The sequence below is a fragment of the Sinohyriopsis cumingii genome, chromosome 5 (genome assembly GCF_028554795.1).
Source record: "Sinohyriopsis cumingii isolate HCF-2022 chromosome 5, ASM2855479v2, whole genome shotgun sequence".
NCBI classification, from domain to species: Eukaryota; Metazoa; Mollusca; class Bivalvia; order Unionida; family Unionidae; genus Sinohyriopsis; species Sinohyriopsis cumingii.
In genome coordinates, this window is record NC_142965.1 from 93,538,662 (window position 1) to 93,558,549 (window position 19,888).

The 19,888-nt window shown below is 35.0% G+C and overlaps 1 protein-coding gene across 1 annotated transcript in view; it reads left to right on the plus strand.

Annotated features, from left to right (window-relative positions):
• Nucleotides 1-477: 477 nt before the first annotated feature.
• The window catches only part of LOC149799783 (aminopeptidase NAALADL1-like), a 68,054-nt gene continuing 48,643 nt past the window's right edge, over nucleotides 478-19,888 (plus strand). The window contains exons 1-2 of the mRNA XM_089959167.1: nucleotides 478-842; nucleotides 17,835-18,147. Of these exons, the coding sequence (XP_089815293.1) occupies nucleotides 499-842; nucleotides 17,835-18,147 (657 nt within the window). The 5' untranslated portion in view covers nucleotides 478-498. The remainder of the gene's footprint in view (nucleotides 843-17,834; nucleotides 18,148-19,888) is intronic.

Below are 19,888 nucleotides of genomic sequence, written 5' to 3' on the forward strand. Positions count from 1 at the left end.
TTAAATCATGTACCCTACAACAAGGTTCAGTATATATTTGCTTATATTATTAAAACCAATGAAATTATAAGACTTTATAGTGGATTGAAATAATATTCAAACATTATAATTTCAAATTAATAATACATTTTTTATAAAAAAATTGCAAAGTTATTTCATTGTTAAATTTATTTCAACTCTGCACGTTATAGTTCCCAATCATTTTCCATCTACCACAATGGCATCATGTCAGTATTGTATACATTACGCCGTAAGCTATGTGCAATCCTTTGTCATTACCTACAAATAAATCTTCCTGTGCTGAAAGAAAAGTAATTAATACATAAAATTCAAATGGATTGATCGCAAATAGATAACTTTCGCTTTTCAAAAGCTAGTTATTGAAATTCAGCCAATCGAATCGAACGCCGTCTAGTCAAGTAAAATGACAAGTCTTGAGACGACCCCTTTCACTCAACGCACCTGTCGTACGTTTGACTTTTTCGGCGTTCAGTAAACATGGCGAGAATGTGGAAGTTGTGCCGTAATAATCGCTCTTGGAAAGTTAAAGATGCGGAGGATCAAAGTGATATTGATAGACTTTACCAGCCAGAAAAATCAAATTCTACAAAAGCAGTGCGATATCTAAATGCATGGACTTATTCTTTGCTTATTCTCATAGTTTTAGTGTTGTTTTTGTTTGGGCTTCTTGTGGGATTTTACCTGCGGGAAAGTCAAAAGAAAGATAACAGTGAATCTTTACAAAGTGCCAGAAAAGATGGTTTCGACGCTGTTACTCTTGAATCAGTGCATGAAAACATTATATATAACATAAAAGGTGAAAGGGCAATACAGTATATTCAGTAAGTATGTTTTGTGTTACTTTTTTTGTGTGCATAATTTTAATATAAATTTAAAATGCGTCTAGTGACAAGACTCGAGTTCGGTTTGATGTTTCGTATGGCTAACTCCATTAGGCATCGTTGCTCATGTATTTTATTATGTGGCCTACTATATGTGTTATTATTCTCTCTCTCTCTCTCTCTCTCTCTCGTTGGATCACATAAAAATGATTTGTTTTAGAAGCACCTGTTGTTTTATACGCCGTTGTAATCTACCTTGACATGCATTTTTAGCATCATATTTTTTTAACAATGTAAATATGTAAGTTGTTAAATTTGTATGCAGTTTTTATGATCTTTTATGAAGGATTTAATGGGTTTCAGAGTTCATCTTAAAGTACTTTGTTAAGAAAGATCTATCATATAAACACAAACAACTCGAGTCATGGTGGTTCACTGGTGAATGCATTGGATTCTTGACCAGAAAGGTGTGGGTTTGAGTCCCACCATCAGATCAGCTCAGAATGGCTACTTTGGAATATCCAAAGGCAAGGCACTTTACTCCACTTCCCTTGACATGTAATTTTCATAGCATTTATGCGACATAAAACAACGCAAACATGAAATACTTTACGACAATGTAAAATACATTAGGTTTCCAGTGACTGATATGTCTGACATTCTGTATTTTATTTTTGAGTAAAGGGTTTTCCTGAGGTTTTTACATCTGGTAAGAGTACCATCTGTACTCGCAAAGTGGAATCAAACTGCAAACAACAATGATCCTAATCTGCTCTAGCATAGCGAACCTGCAGATCAGGGTTTTTGTTATTTGTGCTACTGATTACTCCTAACAAACTGCACAGACCAAGATCTGCTAGTGCATTATGCGATGGCAGATCTGGGTCTGTGCAGTTTGCAGTCTGACTTGACTTATAAGTGAGTATATATGGTATTCTTGATTTTTATTTGGTCATTTTAGTATTGACTACTTGGAATACTTCATAAGTTTTTACTTTAGTTTGAAAATCAGAATTAATTGAGACTATACAAATTGCATATTAAAGTCGAGCTTGCCAATCCAACATTTTCAAGCATGTTACAAGAAAGTAATTTTATTTAGAAGGCCTAACTAATGAATGTGTATGGTTAAGGTAGTACTGGTTAGGAATCATTGTGCTTGAGTTATGTATTTCTTCTTTATGTCTCCAAGAAAAGTTTTTTAATAAAACAAAAATGTCTCAGCATGCTCAGTGATAATACTATGAATAAACTGATCAGCATACATAGGAAAGCTGCCAGCTTATGCAAAGATTTTATATTGTATCATTTGCCAATAGTCATCAATTTGGTTTCATTCACTGTCAATTATCTTGTATACAGACATGTCCATTTATAGTGTGTAAATGATAGTTTGAAAGTACTATATATGCTTGCTTTCAATTCAAGTCCAACTCCAAACATAGACCATGATCTGTTCTTGCATAATGCAATGGCAGGTCAGTGTCTGTCTTGTTTTTTTTTTTTTACTGATTATTCTGAAAAGAAAATGTATAGACCCAGATCTGCTGGTGCATTATATGATGGGTCTGGATCAGCGCTGTTTGAAGTTTGACTCAAGCTATAAGTGAATGTATATTGTATTTTTTGGTGTTAATTGTTATATTAGTTTTTGGGACTGTGGTATAAAAAGGTATATTCGATTATTATTCAACACATAGTGAAACCTGCTTTATTGACAACCTGTATACTAAGACTGCATGTAAATAAAACTGTCAAGCAATTGATGTTCCACTAATAGACAAATCAGTTGAGTTTTGGGGTTTTGGCCATATCAGTATATAAAGATGACTAATTTCTAACAGGTTTTCTAACTGGCCATTACACACATTAGACCATGGCTGTCAAACTCAAACCATCCTGAGGGCTGCATGAAGGTATTTTTGATCACCCAATGGTCGCACCACCTTTGCTTTCTCTCATAATGTCTTGTGACTCCAATTATATTGCAGGCCACACCGGGATACATTTTGGAGGCTGCATGTTTGAGACCCCTGCATTAGACTGTTCCTAGAGTAGTCATTACAAACTTGGACATTTCCTAGCAGGCTTCTGTGTGGTCATCAGAAACATTAGACTGTTTCTAGTAGGTTCCCAGAGTGGCCATTACACACCTTCGGCTGTTTCTGGTAGGTTCCTGATTGGTCATCACTCTTTTTAGATTGTTTCCAGCTGGTTCAGAGAGTGGTCATTGCACACTTTAAACTGTTTCTAGCAGGTTCATTGGTTGTCATTACATACTCCAGACAGTTTGTAGCAGACTCCATGAGCAGTTGTTGAACAACCTGACTCGTTCTAGCAGGTACCTGACTGATTACACTATTTCTTCAAGGTTTCTGAGTGGTTATCACACACAGTTGACTGTTTTTGTATCAGTTCTTAAGAATGCACAAAATTTGGTATCTTACTCCTTGGTATGAAACTAATTGCTTTTTTTAATAAATTTAATGGGATATTTTGTGAACATCGCAAAATTAAAAAAATCTGCTATGGTAGGCTATCTTAATCACTCAGCTGTTATGGCAGGAGCAATACAATGTCAACTTTCGACTTAATTTTAATTTTCTTGCATAACATTTTAAATTAAAGTTTCTTAATTTGAATGCATTTACAGAAAATCTTTGTTTTTAGTCAAATTGCATAAAATTAAACTAATATATTCATTTTTAAAGAATTTGATTTGATAACTGTTCAGATCAAAGTTTTGTTTGACATGTCTTTTATGTTTGTTGTCAGGGACCCTACTTCTGTAACTGTTGAATATGATGTTCCCAACATATACAATGAATTGACATGTCCCATCTAGAAATAAACTATTATAATTTAATGCACTATTGGTTCCTTCACAAAACATGATTGTATGATGTCAAAGCAGTGTATTCCAATTGATAAATTGTCAAATAATAGTTAATTACCCTGAACATTTTTATCTCAAGGATCAGTAAGTACCAGGGTAAGACTAGTGATTAAGCCATTTGAAGAAATTTGTGTGAAAACTTTTCCTGTGGCGTGACTTTAAAGACACTTTTTTGATTCACACTCAGTTGTCAAGTTCCACATCAGTTCTTGTTTTGTTCCCAGTGTTTAGAGATCGCTATGAGAGAGTTTTGAACTTAAAGGATTTAGTCCATATACTTGACTTAATACAAACGGGTGTTGCAATTCACTGACAAAGGAAAGGATGTCTTTTTATCTGTCTTGGGGATTTTCTAGAACATCAAAAGCAGACGAAGGGCCCACATCCCTTTTAATAGGATTAAAAGAGTCTCATGGGAACAGATTTATAGGTGTATTAAAAACATTAAAAAAAAGCAGCATCCAGTTCTTGCAGGGGAGAATATTCTTTACTATCTTAGGGCATTTTCCCAAGGTCTGTTTTCTTTTACTTTTTAAACTGATGGCCAAAGTAGGAATGACATTATTATGGTTTTATCAAGGTGAAGTGAAGTAGCTTGCCCAGAGAAACAACTCGGTGGCCAGCCAAACCATGTATAATAATGTCTACTGTTGAGGACAGTCAGTTTAGTTCACAAAGAAATTGGAACAAATCATGCTTTACAGAGTATATAATGAAGGAAAAGTTTATTTTTTTTGAAGAAATAAATAACTCTAAGACCCAGGTGTTCTTATCAGCCTCAACTTTTGTTAGCCTACGGTACTGACTTTGAATTCATCATGTTCGAGCAACCGTTCTGTAGAATTTACTTCGGACATTTGATTCTACATTTATTCTTTCTGGTATAGTACTTTGCAAATGCATGTAAATGGAACAATATTTTTGCTGAAGATTTAATTTCTTTATATTTTCAATCAATACTCATTGATAATATGTTCTTGATTGATATCCAACTTTAATGAAAGTTTGCGAGGCATTTCTGTCAAGAAATGAAATTGATCATATGCTACAGCATCAATAAAGTGAACCCTATTGGGATGCGCTCAATTCAGTGTAACGTCAATGGTAACAATCTTTAACCCTTATTTTCTTGGGTCTTTTTGTTGGCCTAAGGGGTATTTTTTCACAACCAAGAAAATACTAGGGGCCATTGGCACAAGGCGCAACCTAAAACAAACCCAGTTGTACACACAAACCACTCGTGCCACCGAGATAGTTTGTAAAAAGTTATATTCTTTTTATTTCTTCAGTTTGCATGCTTTTCATTTCAAAGAAAATAAATTAACATTGGTCCATGAGCACACATGTAATATGGCCATGTGACTCCATTATTTGAGTCCTGGACTCGTGACAGAATTACACTGAGTAATTGTGGGCAGGGTTGTTGTTGCTAACATTGATGAAAACAAATCCTAAACATTCTTCTTTGGTATTGTGAGAAGAGATCTGTGAAAATGTTTTCATTTGTTTTAACTATTCAGCTTAATTTATCACCACCATTCAGTTACAAAATTATTCATGTCCCACTGAGGTAGTGTATTAATATCATTTAAATCGGGCACGTACAACCTAGGACGAAGTGACCTGGTTTAATCTATTTACATCTTAATAATAGCAACAATTCTAATAATATTAACAGTAATAACGACTCAGTTAAAAACAATTAATATCCTTTAAGGCCCTCTGCAAAAAAAGGATAGTTTGTGTGTGTGTGTGTGTGTGTCTATATATATATATATATATATATATATATATATATAATGCAAACCTTTCTCACTTAAAGAAATAACTATTTACATGTAAGTGATGTACAAATGCATAAATACATTATGAAAATAGAATGTTTTCACTGCATATATAAATTTTCGGTTTCATCTCTGTAATAACTATCACTGCTCCAGTGGTCTAGTGGTTAGAGCGTCCGCCTCGGATGTGAGAGGTTGTGGGTTTGATCCCTGACCGAGTCATACCAAAGGCTTACAAAAATGGTACTAACAGCTGCTTCGCTTGGTGCTTAGCATTAAGAGGTTAGTGTTAGGACTGGTCAGCCTGGTATCAGGATAATGTGACTGGGTGGGACATCATGCTACATGTCTGCGGCATGATGCCCCAGTGCTAGACATCACTATAAACTGCCACATTGCAGACATCGTAGCGATATGACTGAAATTCTTTTAAAGCTACGTTAAAAATCCAATTCACACACACACACACACACACACATGCAATAACTATGTTTTGAAAATAACTTTCATCAAGATCCTCATGTTTACATGGCAGTTGATAATCACTTTTACTTAGATAGTCCATTAGGCTGTTCGGCAATAAAATGTGTTATGTAGTATGTAAATCACTATTACTTTTCCAGTATTAGCTACAAAAGTAGAGAGACCTTCATGCACTGAATTTAAACATAAGACATTTTTTACATGATTTTATATGCAAAATAAAAAAGATGCAGAACAAGCAAATGATAAAGGTGAGGAGTAACACTGCAATAAATAGAATTCAAACTTGACATATCTTTCTTCTTTGTTACTTAATATGTAAATTTGAAATATGGCATGTACATTTTTTTAAGGGGATTAAACTGAATCAGCATGCTGAATATAAACAGGAAGTGAGTTCCATACTTTTTACCCTGAATAATACAGACTTCGTTAGAATTGTTAAGTGCAAAAATCTGATAATTTTAAAATGTTTTTAAAATTCAATCTTAGATTATAGGGAGAAGTTTTTTAATATAACTTAGTCATGTACTCTGGAAAATCTCCTTTGATACATTTAAAAACCAGAACTGCTTTCAGAAAAGCTATTCTCTCATAAATTTTTAACCATTTTATTTCCATGAACATGGGACATCACGACTCTGTTGAGCTACTCGTTTTTGTAGCTCAGGAATTCTGTCTAGTTTGGAACAGTTTCAGCATATTAAATAGTGTGTGGCTGTAAAAATTGCTTATGCAGACGGCATGCTGGAGGAAGTTGCACTTCCCTGATCTAGATTCACTGATAAAGCCCTAAATCTGTGCAACACCTTATGTCTAATGCCTTTCCTGATTTTGGTTTCTGCCTTGTTTTCCAATATGTTTTAGTGACATGTACAGGTGTATATTTATGTACAGGTAAACTGTGAATAATGTCAACCAGTGCTTGGTTTTCAGGCAAAATCCTATCAAGTGCAATAAAATTTTAAATATTCCCCTAATGTTTCACTGAAGAGGTCTTAAGTCAGGAAATTTTATGACTTGTTTACATAACTTGATTACTCTGGGCTCATAAATTTCATCAGGAGCTTTAACGTGAAGATTCTTCAAGTCTGAAATGGATACAAATACATGTATTCTTATATTAGCCAAAAAATCTCAATTATACAGTCATCAAATTTTCTATTTTTATTCCTTTCATTCCTCATAATATTTTCCCCAAAGCTTTTAAATGCTCAATTTTGCATCGTGTTTCACTTTGTCATCTTGACATGATTAACCTTCTGTAAAACACGGATTTCATGAATAACTAAAAATTTAGCAAAGCACACACTTGTAAAGAAAAAAACCCTGAATTCCATACTTTATTCTTCAGAACTAGCTTCTCAACAAGTGTATTAAATATTAACTACCATATCTACTTGCTTATAAGTTGAGCCCAACTGCAAACTGGAATGACCCAGATCTTCCATCGGATAATGCACTGGCAGATTTAGGTCTGTGCAGTTTGTTAGGAGTATTCAGTAAATCGACAGCATAGACCCTGATCTACAGGCTCACTATGCTTCAGCAGATCAGAATCTTTATTGTGTGCAGTTTGTTTCGACTTATAAGCAAGTAAATACGAAGTCAATCTCTCTCTATTAGTTTTGTCAGTATTACATAAAACTTATTCCTTCACTTAGTGACTGTATTGACCCATACATAATGAATATTTAAAAGGCTTATAGAATTTGTGCAGCGACTCAATTCATCACTCGAAAATGGGCTGTCATTTTCATTCCCTGCATTGTATCAACTTTCAACAACATGGTGTTGAATTTCCTAATTCTTTGAAGTGTTGTTAATCTAGTGCCTAAAGAATTACACTCATGAACATAAATTCTAGGCAAACAAGTCTGGGTTTCTTTCTGAACTTACTACAGCTTTTTAAAATCTGGAAGCCAAATAATCACATAATAAGCTTATTTCAGTAGGTGGGAACTCCATTTTTCATTCTTAGACCATGCCACTGATTTACCTTGATAATACCTTTGCACTCTGCCCAACAGTACAGAGCTTTTGGAATGTCTGCCACCCCTTTGTCAAAGTGACAGTAACTACCCTGGTGCTAATTGTATTTGTAAAGCAATTAGTTGTCTAGTGTATATGATACACCCATTATGTATTTATGTATGAATAGGATTTAATGGCACATCAGTATATATATATATATATATATATATATATATATATATATATATATATATATATATATATATATATAATGTGATTTTTTTGTGTGCATGGGAGATGCACATATTTTTTGTTTAGCCTAATATGGTGTTTGTAGACCCTGTTTATAAACTTTTCAGTAACCTTCTCAGCCTATTGGACAATATGACCCTGTCCACAAATTTTTATGCAGCAGCTTAGAATTTTGTAGTCACCAGTCTGTTGAAATTTTGGACACTACTAGTCTGTTTAGTTTACTACCCTTGGGTTAATGGTCTGATGCCAAGCAGTGATGTATGCAAAAAATATACTATCATCAGCCTATTTTACCTGATTAGAGTGTAACTGACAAGTTTACTTACACCACCTACATTCATTTTTGAATGACTGCTCCGGTGGCCTAGTGGTTAAGAGTGTCCGCCTCGGATGCGGGAGGTTGTGGGATCAATCCCTGGTTGAGTCATACCAAAGACTTACAAAAATGGTACTAACAGCTGCCTCGCTTGGCACTCAGCATTAAGAGGGTAGTGTTGGGACTGGTTGGCCTGGTGTCAGGATAATGTGACTGGGTAGGACATCATGCTACATGTCTGTGGCATGATGCCCCAGTGCTAGACATAACTTTAAACTGTCATACTGCAGACATTGTAGTGATATGACTGAAAAATTGTTAAAGCTACATTAAAAATCCAAATCACACACACATTTTTGAATGGTTAAATCACCAATGTTGTTTCAAGAGATGGAAAATTAGTATTTTGAAATAATTTCTTTCTTTGCATGTGGTTTTATTTTTCTTCTTTTTTCCCTGATGAGATCAAGGTAATCCATATCCTAGGGCAGTGTCATTGGATATTATTGGAGACAATTCTACTATGGGTCTTTAGCTGCCAAGGAATGAACCCCAAGTTTTCTTTGGGCCGTGGACCTAAAGTAAAATATCTTGCATCAAAGTGTACTTCTTTTTTATAGCATTATGCTTCTAAAAATGCTCAGTCAAATCTTTTCATCCCAGGACATCCAACAGCAACATAGCTTGGGAACCTTGATAGAATATAATGTTTATGTATAGAACACTGCTTTAGTATACAATAATTTCCCATTGATTCAGCACGATTCACCTGTTATGTCAAGACATCTGTCAGGCCATGATCCACATTTACATATCACTTTGGGAATGTTAAAAGTCAGGGTTGAGTGAAAAACATACAGTGCCTGTTTGTTTTAAAAGTGAATTCCTCAGTTGGAAAGAACATTTATATGACATAGCAGTTATCATAATTTTATATACTTGGGAACAGGACTTGGGGTATCATAATTTTGTTTCCATTGGATTAGGACTTGGGGTATCATAATTTTATATACTTTGGAACAGGACTTGGGGTGTCATAATTTATATACTTTGTAGTAGGACTTGGAGGTATCATAATTTTATGTACTTTTTAGCAGGACTTGGGGTATCATAATTTTATGTGCTTTGTAGCAGGACTTGGGATATCATTGTTTTATGTGCTTTGTAGCAGGACTCGGGATATCATTGTTTTATGTGCTTTGTAGCAGGACTCGGGATATCATTGTTTTATGTGCTTTGTAGCAGGACTCAGGATATCATAGTTTTATGTGTTTCGTGGCAGGACTTGGGATATCATTGTTTTATGTGCTTTGTAGGAGGACTTGGGATATCTTTGTTTAATATACTCATAAAAATGAGATGTTAAATTAAGATGGGTATTTCTTTGTTTAATATACTCATAAAAATGAGATGTTAAATTAAGATGGGTATTTCTTTCTTTATGTATGGATTTGAAAAGCTATAGAAATGTGATTTTACGAGTTCTTCACATCATTTGTCTTATCTTTGAAAAAAAAATATTTCCAATGTGAAGATTTGGTGCCATTATTGTTAATGAAAAAAGTCAAACATGATAAAGTGTGCATGAGAGCAAGTCCAACTGCAAAATACAAACAGATCTGCCATCACATTCACATAATGCAATGTCAGATTTGGCTGTGTGCCATTTGTTGGGAGCAGTCAGGAGAACAAGCATAGACCTGATCAGCTGGCATATTAGATCAAGGTCTATGTTGTTTGCAGTTAGGCTAGACTTGTGAGTATATACAATAACAGACATAAAAATCAGTACAAATTATTTTCTTTTTGTAAAGGAAAGGTGTGTGATCATTCTCAAACTTTGATTTTTTTAAACTTGATGCATAAAAAGAAAAGTGAATGTTTTAGTTTGACAAATTACTGTCATGTGTATTTATCTCATGAATAATACTAATAATCGTGATTTTATCAACATATTGTGCTGTGCATGAGAGAGATTGGTAGCCTTGCAATCAGAGGTCCACACTGTTAACCTGAAATCAGATAAAACAAATAAGTGTGGCTTTGTTTATGTATGCACATCAAGGGGTCCAATGGCGTATAGTTAGAGCTAAGGCATGATTGTATCAAGGTTCCCATGTCCTCATTTTTAAGTAGGTCCCAGAATCCAACAGGAATTTGAATTCAAATAAAAATATCCTTGAAACTTTCTTGAAAATGACTTATTGTTAGAAAATGTCCTTGAATTTGAAAAAGCTAAACTGAAAATTTTGTTTGAGAAAATCTTATTTTTTCCACTGCAACTTTACCACTGTAACTCATCATATTATGTGGGTAGCCATGGTTGAATCTGGTGACTAAGAAACTTTTGCATACATGCCTTCTATTGAAGTATTGTTTTTTTTATCAGAGTGTCAGATTTTAAAAATGACACAAGAAATGTCTCATTTTCTCCTTAAAATCTTCCGAAAAACTTTAAACTGAAAATCATTTTGGTGCACACATACTGAGACAGCAAAATTGGGGTCTAGACTACGTATTAGTGCTCCAGGGTACAATGAAAAGTTTCGTACCACATCATTTCTGAACGTACAGTGATACCTACGATGGTATGCCATAATTATATTAAGGACCATAACTTAAACGATTTGGGGTATGCACCTGGACTTTTTTGTTAAATTTCTGGCTGTCAGTAGCTGGAAAAAATATATTGCTCTTTTTTATACCAAAAGAACATCAAATTATATCCATGATATTATTTGGAATAACACTAGTTATCTTGAGAAAAAAGAATGTATATAATTCGTATCAAAGGAAAATCATAGCCCCTTCCCTCCAAAAATTAAATGGCCTGTACCTTTTAGATTATAGGAATTTGCTGTATGTATGTTAATTGCTGTATCAGTTATAATCTAAAAGATGTAACTAAAGCGGGATGATTAAGCTTACACTATACCTGAAAGACATCATGTGGACGTTAGAGAGCCTATTAATAGGAAGTGTTGATACAGAAGCCTACGGTTTTCTAGGTATACTATTGATATAATAGGCAGGAAACTTTGAGTGGGATGCCAGCACCCAGCAAGATATGTATCAGAGGTCCCGTAAATAAAACACACTCACTCAACAAACTAGAAAATGGTTGATGGACTTGAGAAATTATGTAAAGTTCAGGCAGAAAACGAGTTTGCTTCTGAAAGTTGTTGTATGATACATAGTTTTACTAAGAAATACATAAACTAACACATTTACATATGATAGTAAATAAGTAAAACATGATGTGTTTATGTTTCTTTTGGGGAGGGGTATTATGCTTATTTTTAATCCAAAATATTTCTTGAAGTTGTTGTTGACTTGAACATGTTTCACAACATTCCATGTGATTAACAGATCAATAATTATATTTGTATGTTCACCCTTAATTTGTTTTGTTAAAGAGAAATAATGTTTTACTATTATGTCATGAATAATGAAAACTAGCTGATAATATCGTTAAATTCAGAACAGATTTCCTCCAAAATTTCCTTACATATCTTACTAATGGAAACCTCGAACATACTGGTACAGTATAAAAGTAACACGGTACACACCACCAGAAAAAAATACTGTTGTAAACCAGTATACCTGTATACAGCTATTACCACACATCACTTCTATGTATATTGCTAGAACTTTTGGCATGTGTGTATATAGATTTTAAGAAAGTGAATTGGGATCTACTCTATAGTTATGGTTAAGATCTGTGTGACTATACACAATATGAGACAGAAAATTGGGATCAACATTTAATGTGTATACACATCCACAGAAAGCATATTGGGATCTACTCTGTAGTTATGGTTAAGATCTGTGTGACTATACACATTCTGAGACAGAAAATTGGGATCAACATTTGGTGTGTATACACATCCACAGAAAGCATATTGCGGTCTAGAGTATGTACATTTAGGGCTACACTACACTGTATATAGTTTGGGCTAAGGCATGTATATATTAGTATATTATATATCCTGTAATAAGACAACAGGGCAACCAAAAATTTTGAACCAAAGAAAGGATATGGGTTTATAATCAGGCTGAAATATTTGGCAATATTTAAAAAAAATTGAGATGGTCTTATCTAGAATGTGCATATCATTGGATAAATATGGTAAAAACAGTCAAATACTGTATATTCACAAATTTTAAGATAATTCTTGACTCATTTTTGTGTCAACATATGATCAAGAAACTAAACAGAAGGTTTTCTTTGAAGAGCACCAGCAAGCAGTGTTGTCATTTGTATGACTCCTCAGTTCACAGCAGTAAAATTACCAGAACTGCTAATAAAAAAAACATTGAAAAGCCTTGTATGCTTATGGCGCCTTGGGAATAACTACATGAAAGAATCTTTATTTTCACAACACATAATGGAAACAATCTGATCAAAGTTTACCACCAAGAATCATACTTGCTTTTGCAAACAACTGTATCTTGTTGCATTGATGCAATCAAAAAAATTTTCATTCAACCATTGTCACGGAAAATCAACATATCTTGACGTAAATTGTAGATTTCTCTCTGCATAGTTACTTGAGTCAATAGTATTAGGGAGTATCAAAACTTGAATCATTGTGACAAATAAATTGTATTTCTTTATTCTTTCAGTTTTTAACAAATCCTGTTTTGCAGTAATTACATTTAATAAAGGGTTAGATTTGAGGACTTGTAACTTTCCTTTGAAAAGAAATCTAAACATGTTTTATTTTAAAATGTTAGGAAAATTGTATGTTCCTGTTTGCGACAAAGGATTTTTGCAATTGCTTGAATGGATGTTTGCAAGAACTTCAATCTAATAAATGACTGTAGTCTAACACATGTTTAAAATGTCATCAGTTTGGATCAGTGATTCTGTAGAAAATGGTAGAAATGAAACTCTTATGTTTCATTTCCACTATGACATTCTAATTGAGATCATCTACAAACTACTGTATATACTTACTTGTACATCAGATTTAACTGCAAACTGCACAGACCCAAATCTGCTGTTCCAAAATGTGTCTGCAGATCTGGGCCTGTGCAGTTTGTTACAACTAATCAGTCGAACAGACCACATCAACACATAATGTGCCAGCAGATCAGGGTCTGTTATTTGCAGTTGGACCCAAACTTATATGCAGGTATATATGGTACATTCATGCTTGGCAGTACTTGAAAAAAAATCTTGTGCCTAGAGCCAAGGGACTACCAGAAAATTTTGGTCTGGGCTAACATATGTTGTAATTTAGATAGAGCAGTTTGTGGCTGTGATACATACTTTTTGTAAAATTATGTTAAAAATTTCACAAAGTAGTTTGTATGGTTTTGAATTTTTAATGTAGCTTTAACAACACTGGTCAACAGTGAAATCATTACTGACTTGAAAAGGCCCTAATCTGTAGTATTTTGGTGTGCCGAACACAAATATAACCGTGAAAAATTTGTATTGGCTCTCGTTTTGAAGATATTCATATACCTCATTTTCTATGTTTCACTGTGTAAATTTCTCCAGTAGGACTGCAGCAACATCCGGAATAATGATGTAACATTGCATAATACCATCATGCTCACATCATCCACAGTTGATTGCATCATTTTCTGATGCAATGCAATACTAATGCCATGCGGCTGCTGAAGTAAGTTGACGTCAGCAGTGTACTATACATGTGTAGGCCTATTATACTAATGCCAGGCGGCTGCTGAAGCTGACGTAAGCAGTGTACTATATAAAGCCCAATCAGATAGGTTCAGCATTTAAAATATTTTAGACGTTGTGCGAGACAGTTCAAGCTACTGTTACATAAAACTTATTATTTTATCCATTTACGTACAATAAAGAACAGTAATGCCTCGAAAGTGTGTTAATACCGCGGACAATTTTTGCTATATTTGTGGGGAAGTGACATTTGCCAACCAGAAGAAAAGTATCAATTCTCAAGTGAAGAAGGCATATCATCTTTACTTCGGATGCAAGGTTGGTGACCAAGACAAGCCTTGGGCTCCGCATATATGCTGTGCTACATGTACAACACAGCTTTCACAGTGGTTGAATTGCAAAAGGTCATCAATGCCGTTTGCAGTCCCAATGGTGTGGAGAGAGCCAAGCAACCACCTAAATGACTGTTACTTCTGCTTGGTTCCTCCTCTTTCCGGCGGAATAACGAAGCGAAAGAAGTCTAGAATAGTCTACCCAAACATTCCGTCTGCATTTAGACCAGTTCCACATGGTGAGGGACTTCCTATTCCAGAACCTCCAGCAGAATATTCTCTTGATTCATCTGACGAAGACAAAGGTGAGTCGACCTGTTCTTCTCCTGGTCCATCAGCATGCAGTGATCCAGATTTTCACTGTGGTGCATCATCAACCCCACACAGAATAACACAGGAAGAACTAAATGACCTGATTCGTGATTTGAACAAGGCAGAATTGCTAGGATCAAGACTCCAACAATGGAATCTTCTAGAAGAAGATGTCACAATTACTGCATATCGAAAGCGCCACCAGCAATTGGAGCCTTTCTTCAGAAAGGAAAGTAATCTGATATTCTGTTCCGATATTGAGGGCCTCATGAATGCTTTAAAAATCACTCATGACCCACAAGAATGGAGACTATTTGTGGACTCTTCGAAACTGAGTCTCAAGGCTGTGCTTTTGCACAATGGAAACATTCTTCCATCTATTCCAGTAGCGTATGCTGTCCACATGAAAGAGACATACGATAACTTAAGGCAGCTACTGAATTCCATTGAGTATAACAAGTACAGCTGGCACCTCTGTGGTGATTTGAAGGTAGTTGCCCTTTTAATGGGACTGCAGCAAGGATATACAAAATACATGTGTTTCTTATGCGAGTGGGATAGCCGAGCAAGGGAAATGCACTACATGAGGAAGGAATGGACTCACAGGCAGAATGTAGCCATTGGAGAGAAGAATATCCAACACCCAGCTCTGGTTGAGGCTCAGAAAATCTTGCTACCACCCCTTCACATCAAACTAGGTTTGATGAAGAACTTCGTGAAAGCCATTGACCGGACTTTGCCAGCATTCCGATACCTGCATGAAAAATTCCCTCGACTCAGCGAAGCAAAGATTAAAGAGGGAGTTTTTGTGGGTCCTCAGATTCGAGAGCTTTTCAAAGATGACCGGTTCAACAACTTGCTGGAAGGTGACGCGAAACAAGCATGGAATGCTTTTCGCCTAGTTTCTACAAACTTCCTCGGAAATGTTAGGGCAGAAAACTATAAGGAACTAGTAGAAGACATGTTGATGAAGTATAAGAAACTTGGCTGCAATATGTCTCTAAAGATTCACTTCCTTCATTCCCATTTGGATTTCTTTCCTAGCAACTGTGGTATTGTTAGTGATGAACACGGCGAACGTTTTCATCAAGATATCGCAACAATGGAACAAAGATACCAGGGAAAATGGTCCACTACAATGCTGGCTGACTACTGCTGGACACTCCTCAGAGATGCTCCCGAACAGCTGTACAAGAGACAGGTGAAGAAATCTAAGATGTAGTCAATGACTTGATTTTTTATAGGTAGGCTATTACAGTTGACCTTTTACTATTGGAATGCATTTCGTTATGTAAACATTAATTTCTTGCAGATTACAAAAAAACTAGAGCCAATTTTGCAATTTGACTGTCATATTCGTGTTCAGCACATAAAAATTGATAAGAATTGACTAATTTTATTTCAGTAACATGACTTTTGTAAAAATTTGTTGTCCAGTGCAATTTGAATCATGTCACTACCATGGCTGCAGTGTGGCAGTTCATAGCGATGTCTAGCACTGGGGCATCATGCTTGTGACAGACATGTACATGTAGCATCATGTCCCACCCAGACACATTATCCTGACACCAAGCCAACCAATCCTAACACTAACCTCTTAATGCTGAGTGCCAGGCAAGGCAGCTATCTTACCATTTTTATATATCTTTGGTATGGCTCTGCTGGGATTTGAACCTGCAACCTCCTGCATCCGAGGCAGATGTTTTAGGCCACAAGAGCAGTTTAAGTAATGTTTACTTGTAAGTTGAGTCAAAATGCAAACTGCAAATTTTGTATACCCAAATATTTTGGCAGTGGCAGATCTGGGTCTGTGTTGTTAGGTTAGGAGTAATTAGTATAACAAGCAGAATAGACGATGATCTGCCAGCACATTAAGAGTGCCAGATCAGGGTCTTTGCTTTTTGCATTTGGACTCAACTTTCATGTGAGTATAGATGACAGATGGCTTAAAAGCTGGTTTTGTTGCTTTTCTGCAGGAAAAATTGAAATCAGCTTGAGTCCAATGGGCTGAGTGAATTTTAGCTTGGGGTTACAATTATCTTGCAATTAATATCATTTTTACTATGCTGAACTTGAGGGCACAGTCACTAAGGTGCCAAACTTCACCTGTATGCTAATTTAGGGGACACTATGGCATTGGAAGTCATGTTGAACAGATGGGTAATAAATCAAACAGTTTTATAAATTGATCAAACCTGGTGCTAATTGGCATTCATTATTTCCTTAATTAGACTGCTGAATGGTTTGAAGTGATTAAAGCAAAATGAAAGAATGTATTGCTTGTTAAATAAAAGAATGCAAGTTGAGTCCTGTAGGTGTGCTTCAATACTTATACAACACAGCAATAACAATAACAACACAGCAATAACAATAACAACACAGTAATAACAATAACAACACAGAATACAGAATGGTGTAGCTACAAAATACATTTGTGTCTTCTTTATTCTATGCTGTATTAAAAATGAAGCATTCTGTATTGAAACCAATTGATAATGTGTGACAAATGACAAAAAAATAATTAATATTGTTCAACATTGATTCTCTCGCTCAGTCTATAAAATTTGTAATTGCTACTTGTGTTTTGAACACCTTATTGAAATAATTTAGACACTTTTGTTTTTTTATGTTGTCACTAAATTTATATATGAAATATACATGTGTTGAAGTGGCCCTGAATCATTGTGAATACTCGTTCAGGTTTTTACAGAATGTTACAGTTAAAGATATGAGAAAAACCATGTTACAATAAATTACACATGTATAGTTTGTTAGCTATGCAGATTCTTTTATTTGATCCTTCAAGATTAAAACAAGCTTACCCACCATCAACCCAAGATTTTTGGTATGTACTTCCAACCTATCTTCTTTCTAATCCTCATCGACTACTCCACCAAAGAAGATTTTTTTTTTAATATTGCATACTCGATACTTTGGATTTTGATTAACTAAGATGCTTTATTAAATGCTATGTTTTATCCTTTCAGTAAATTTTCAGGGAGTGAGGTCCCTATGCCTGACCAAGATTGGGACAGTGTTGTCTTTGAAACAGTCAAGGAGGGGTTTGAGAGATTTGGTTTTGACCATGTTGATGTGGAGGAACATGATTTAGTAGTTACCTACCCTGATCCAGAACAACCAAACAGACTGGAAATCCTTAGTGCAGATGGAGCCATCTATCTGAATTTGACATTCAGTGATACACAAAATAGCAGTTTTGCATTTGGAAATGAAGCAGAAAATGGGCATGAGATGAAATTACCTCCCTTCATAGCCTTCTCTCCACCAGGGAGTGTACAGGTAAATTACCATAATTTCTCATTGACCGGAGCACATGCGTACCCCTAAAAAAAAGATCCGTGTACAAGGGAGATAACCATCTTAAGAAATTGGAGATAATAATGTGTTAAAGAAAAATATTGTAGGTACAGGTGCATGTAGCATTTGTAATTAGAATGTGTGATGTAAAAGATCTGCATTTTTTCTGAGAGGTCCATTTACTGTGATAAAACTTCATTTGTGGGGTTCAGATTTAGTCCATTTACTGTGATAAAACTTCATTTGTGGGGTTCAGATTTAGTCCATTTACTGTGATAAAACTTCATTTGTAGGGTTTTCTGAGAGGTCCATTTACTGTGATAAAACTTCATTTGTGGGATTTTCTGAGAGGTCCATTTACTGTGATAAAACTTCATTTGTGGGGTTCAGATTTAGTCCATTTACTGTGATAAAACTTCATTTGTGGGGACCAGGTTTAGTGGTTCAGGTGAAAAGTACATATTCAAGGGTACCTAATTTTGTAAATATATCATTTACAAAACAAAATGATGTATATGTTTCTGCATATGATAATATCGACATTCATTTCCATGCCATTGCGAGCAAACAGATCTAACCAGTACTGTAGTTATGAAGTTGATTAATTACGTTATTCATTGCTCGGAGATCTTAATGAAAATGCCAATTTGTTTTCCCCACGTCTGAATACATTTAATACCAATATTGCAGTCTTAAGTAATTTTAGGTTCTTGTGTTCTTAGAAAGTGCTACCAAAGCATCAAGTTCTTACCAATTAGGAATTAGGTTCCTGTACAGTGCCAGTGATTGTATACCTCATTTGTTCAAAACAATCTTGCCAAAATCACCGCATGGGAATCCCTTGTTGCTGAGTGACCTTGACCTTGTGAAAAAAATTGGATCCATAAAGTTTTGTTAAATGCTGGAGTTACCAATCCACATAATGTGACAGCTGGTGCTGAAGGTAGTTATTACAAAATACACAAAAAATAAACTGTGAAGATATGGACAGTGGAAATGTACGTTGAAATCAGGTTTTTGTTGACTTGAAAACATCAGACCTTAAACCAGTTCATGCTAAGTGGATTATCTGCACACGTGACAAACAGCGTTTTGAAAAGACTAGATTAAGATGGGTTTTGAGAAGGCTAATCTGCTGATTGTTTGTTAACAGTTAGCTCATATGTGCAAAAATGTGTTTATAAATGGGAATGATTTGTGCTTTGGGGGAAAAAGGATAGTGAATAAAAATCTACATATATTACTATATATCATAATCAGGTAGAGTCATTACAACCCTACAAATGTTTTTGTGCTAATGAAATTTTCCATTCAGAATTGTAGTCTGTTAGTTCCAGTGTTCCTCGTCATTGATGTACTTATCCTAATGTACATTTCACATTTGTTGTCACTTTAAATATATGGTGTAGGTCACCTTGAAAACCACGAAAATTAGAACTGAACAAATTTAAAGTGTTTTCCAAAGTACTTCTTAAAGGAGGTTGGTATTATATAATTGCCAACCCAAAAACTCAGCATCTGAAAGAATGTTTGGTACATACCAATAATAGATACGTTATTAAACAGTTATGGAAATTATCCTCTAGGTCAAAACAAATTTGACTTCACTACAGAATGTACCATTTCAGAACATAATCACCAATCTTTTCATGATTTTCTGGAACTACAGATGACAATGCAGATGATGATGCGCTATTACCCTGTATCCTACGATATAAATAAA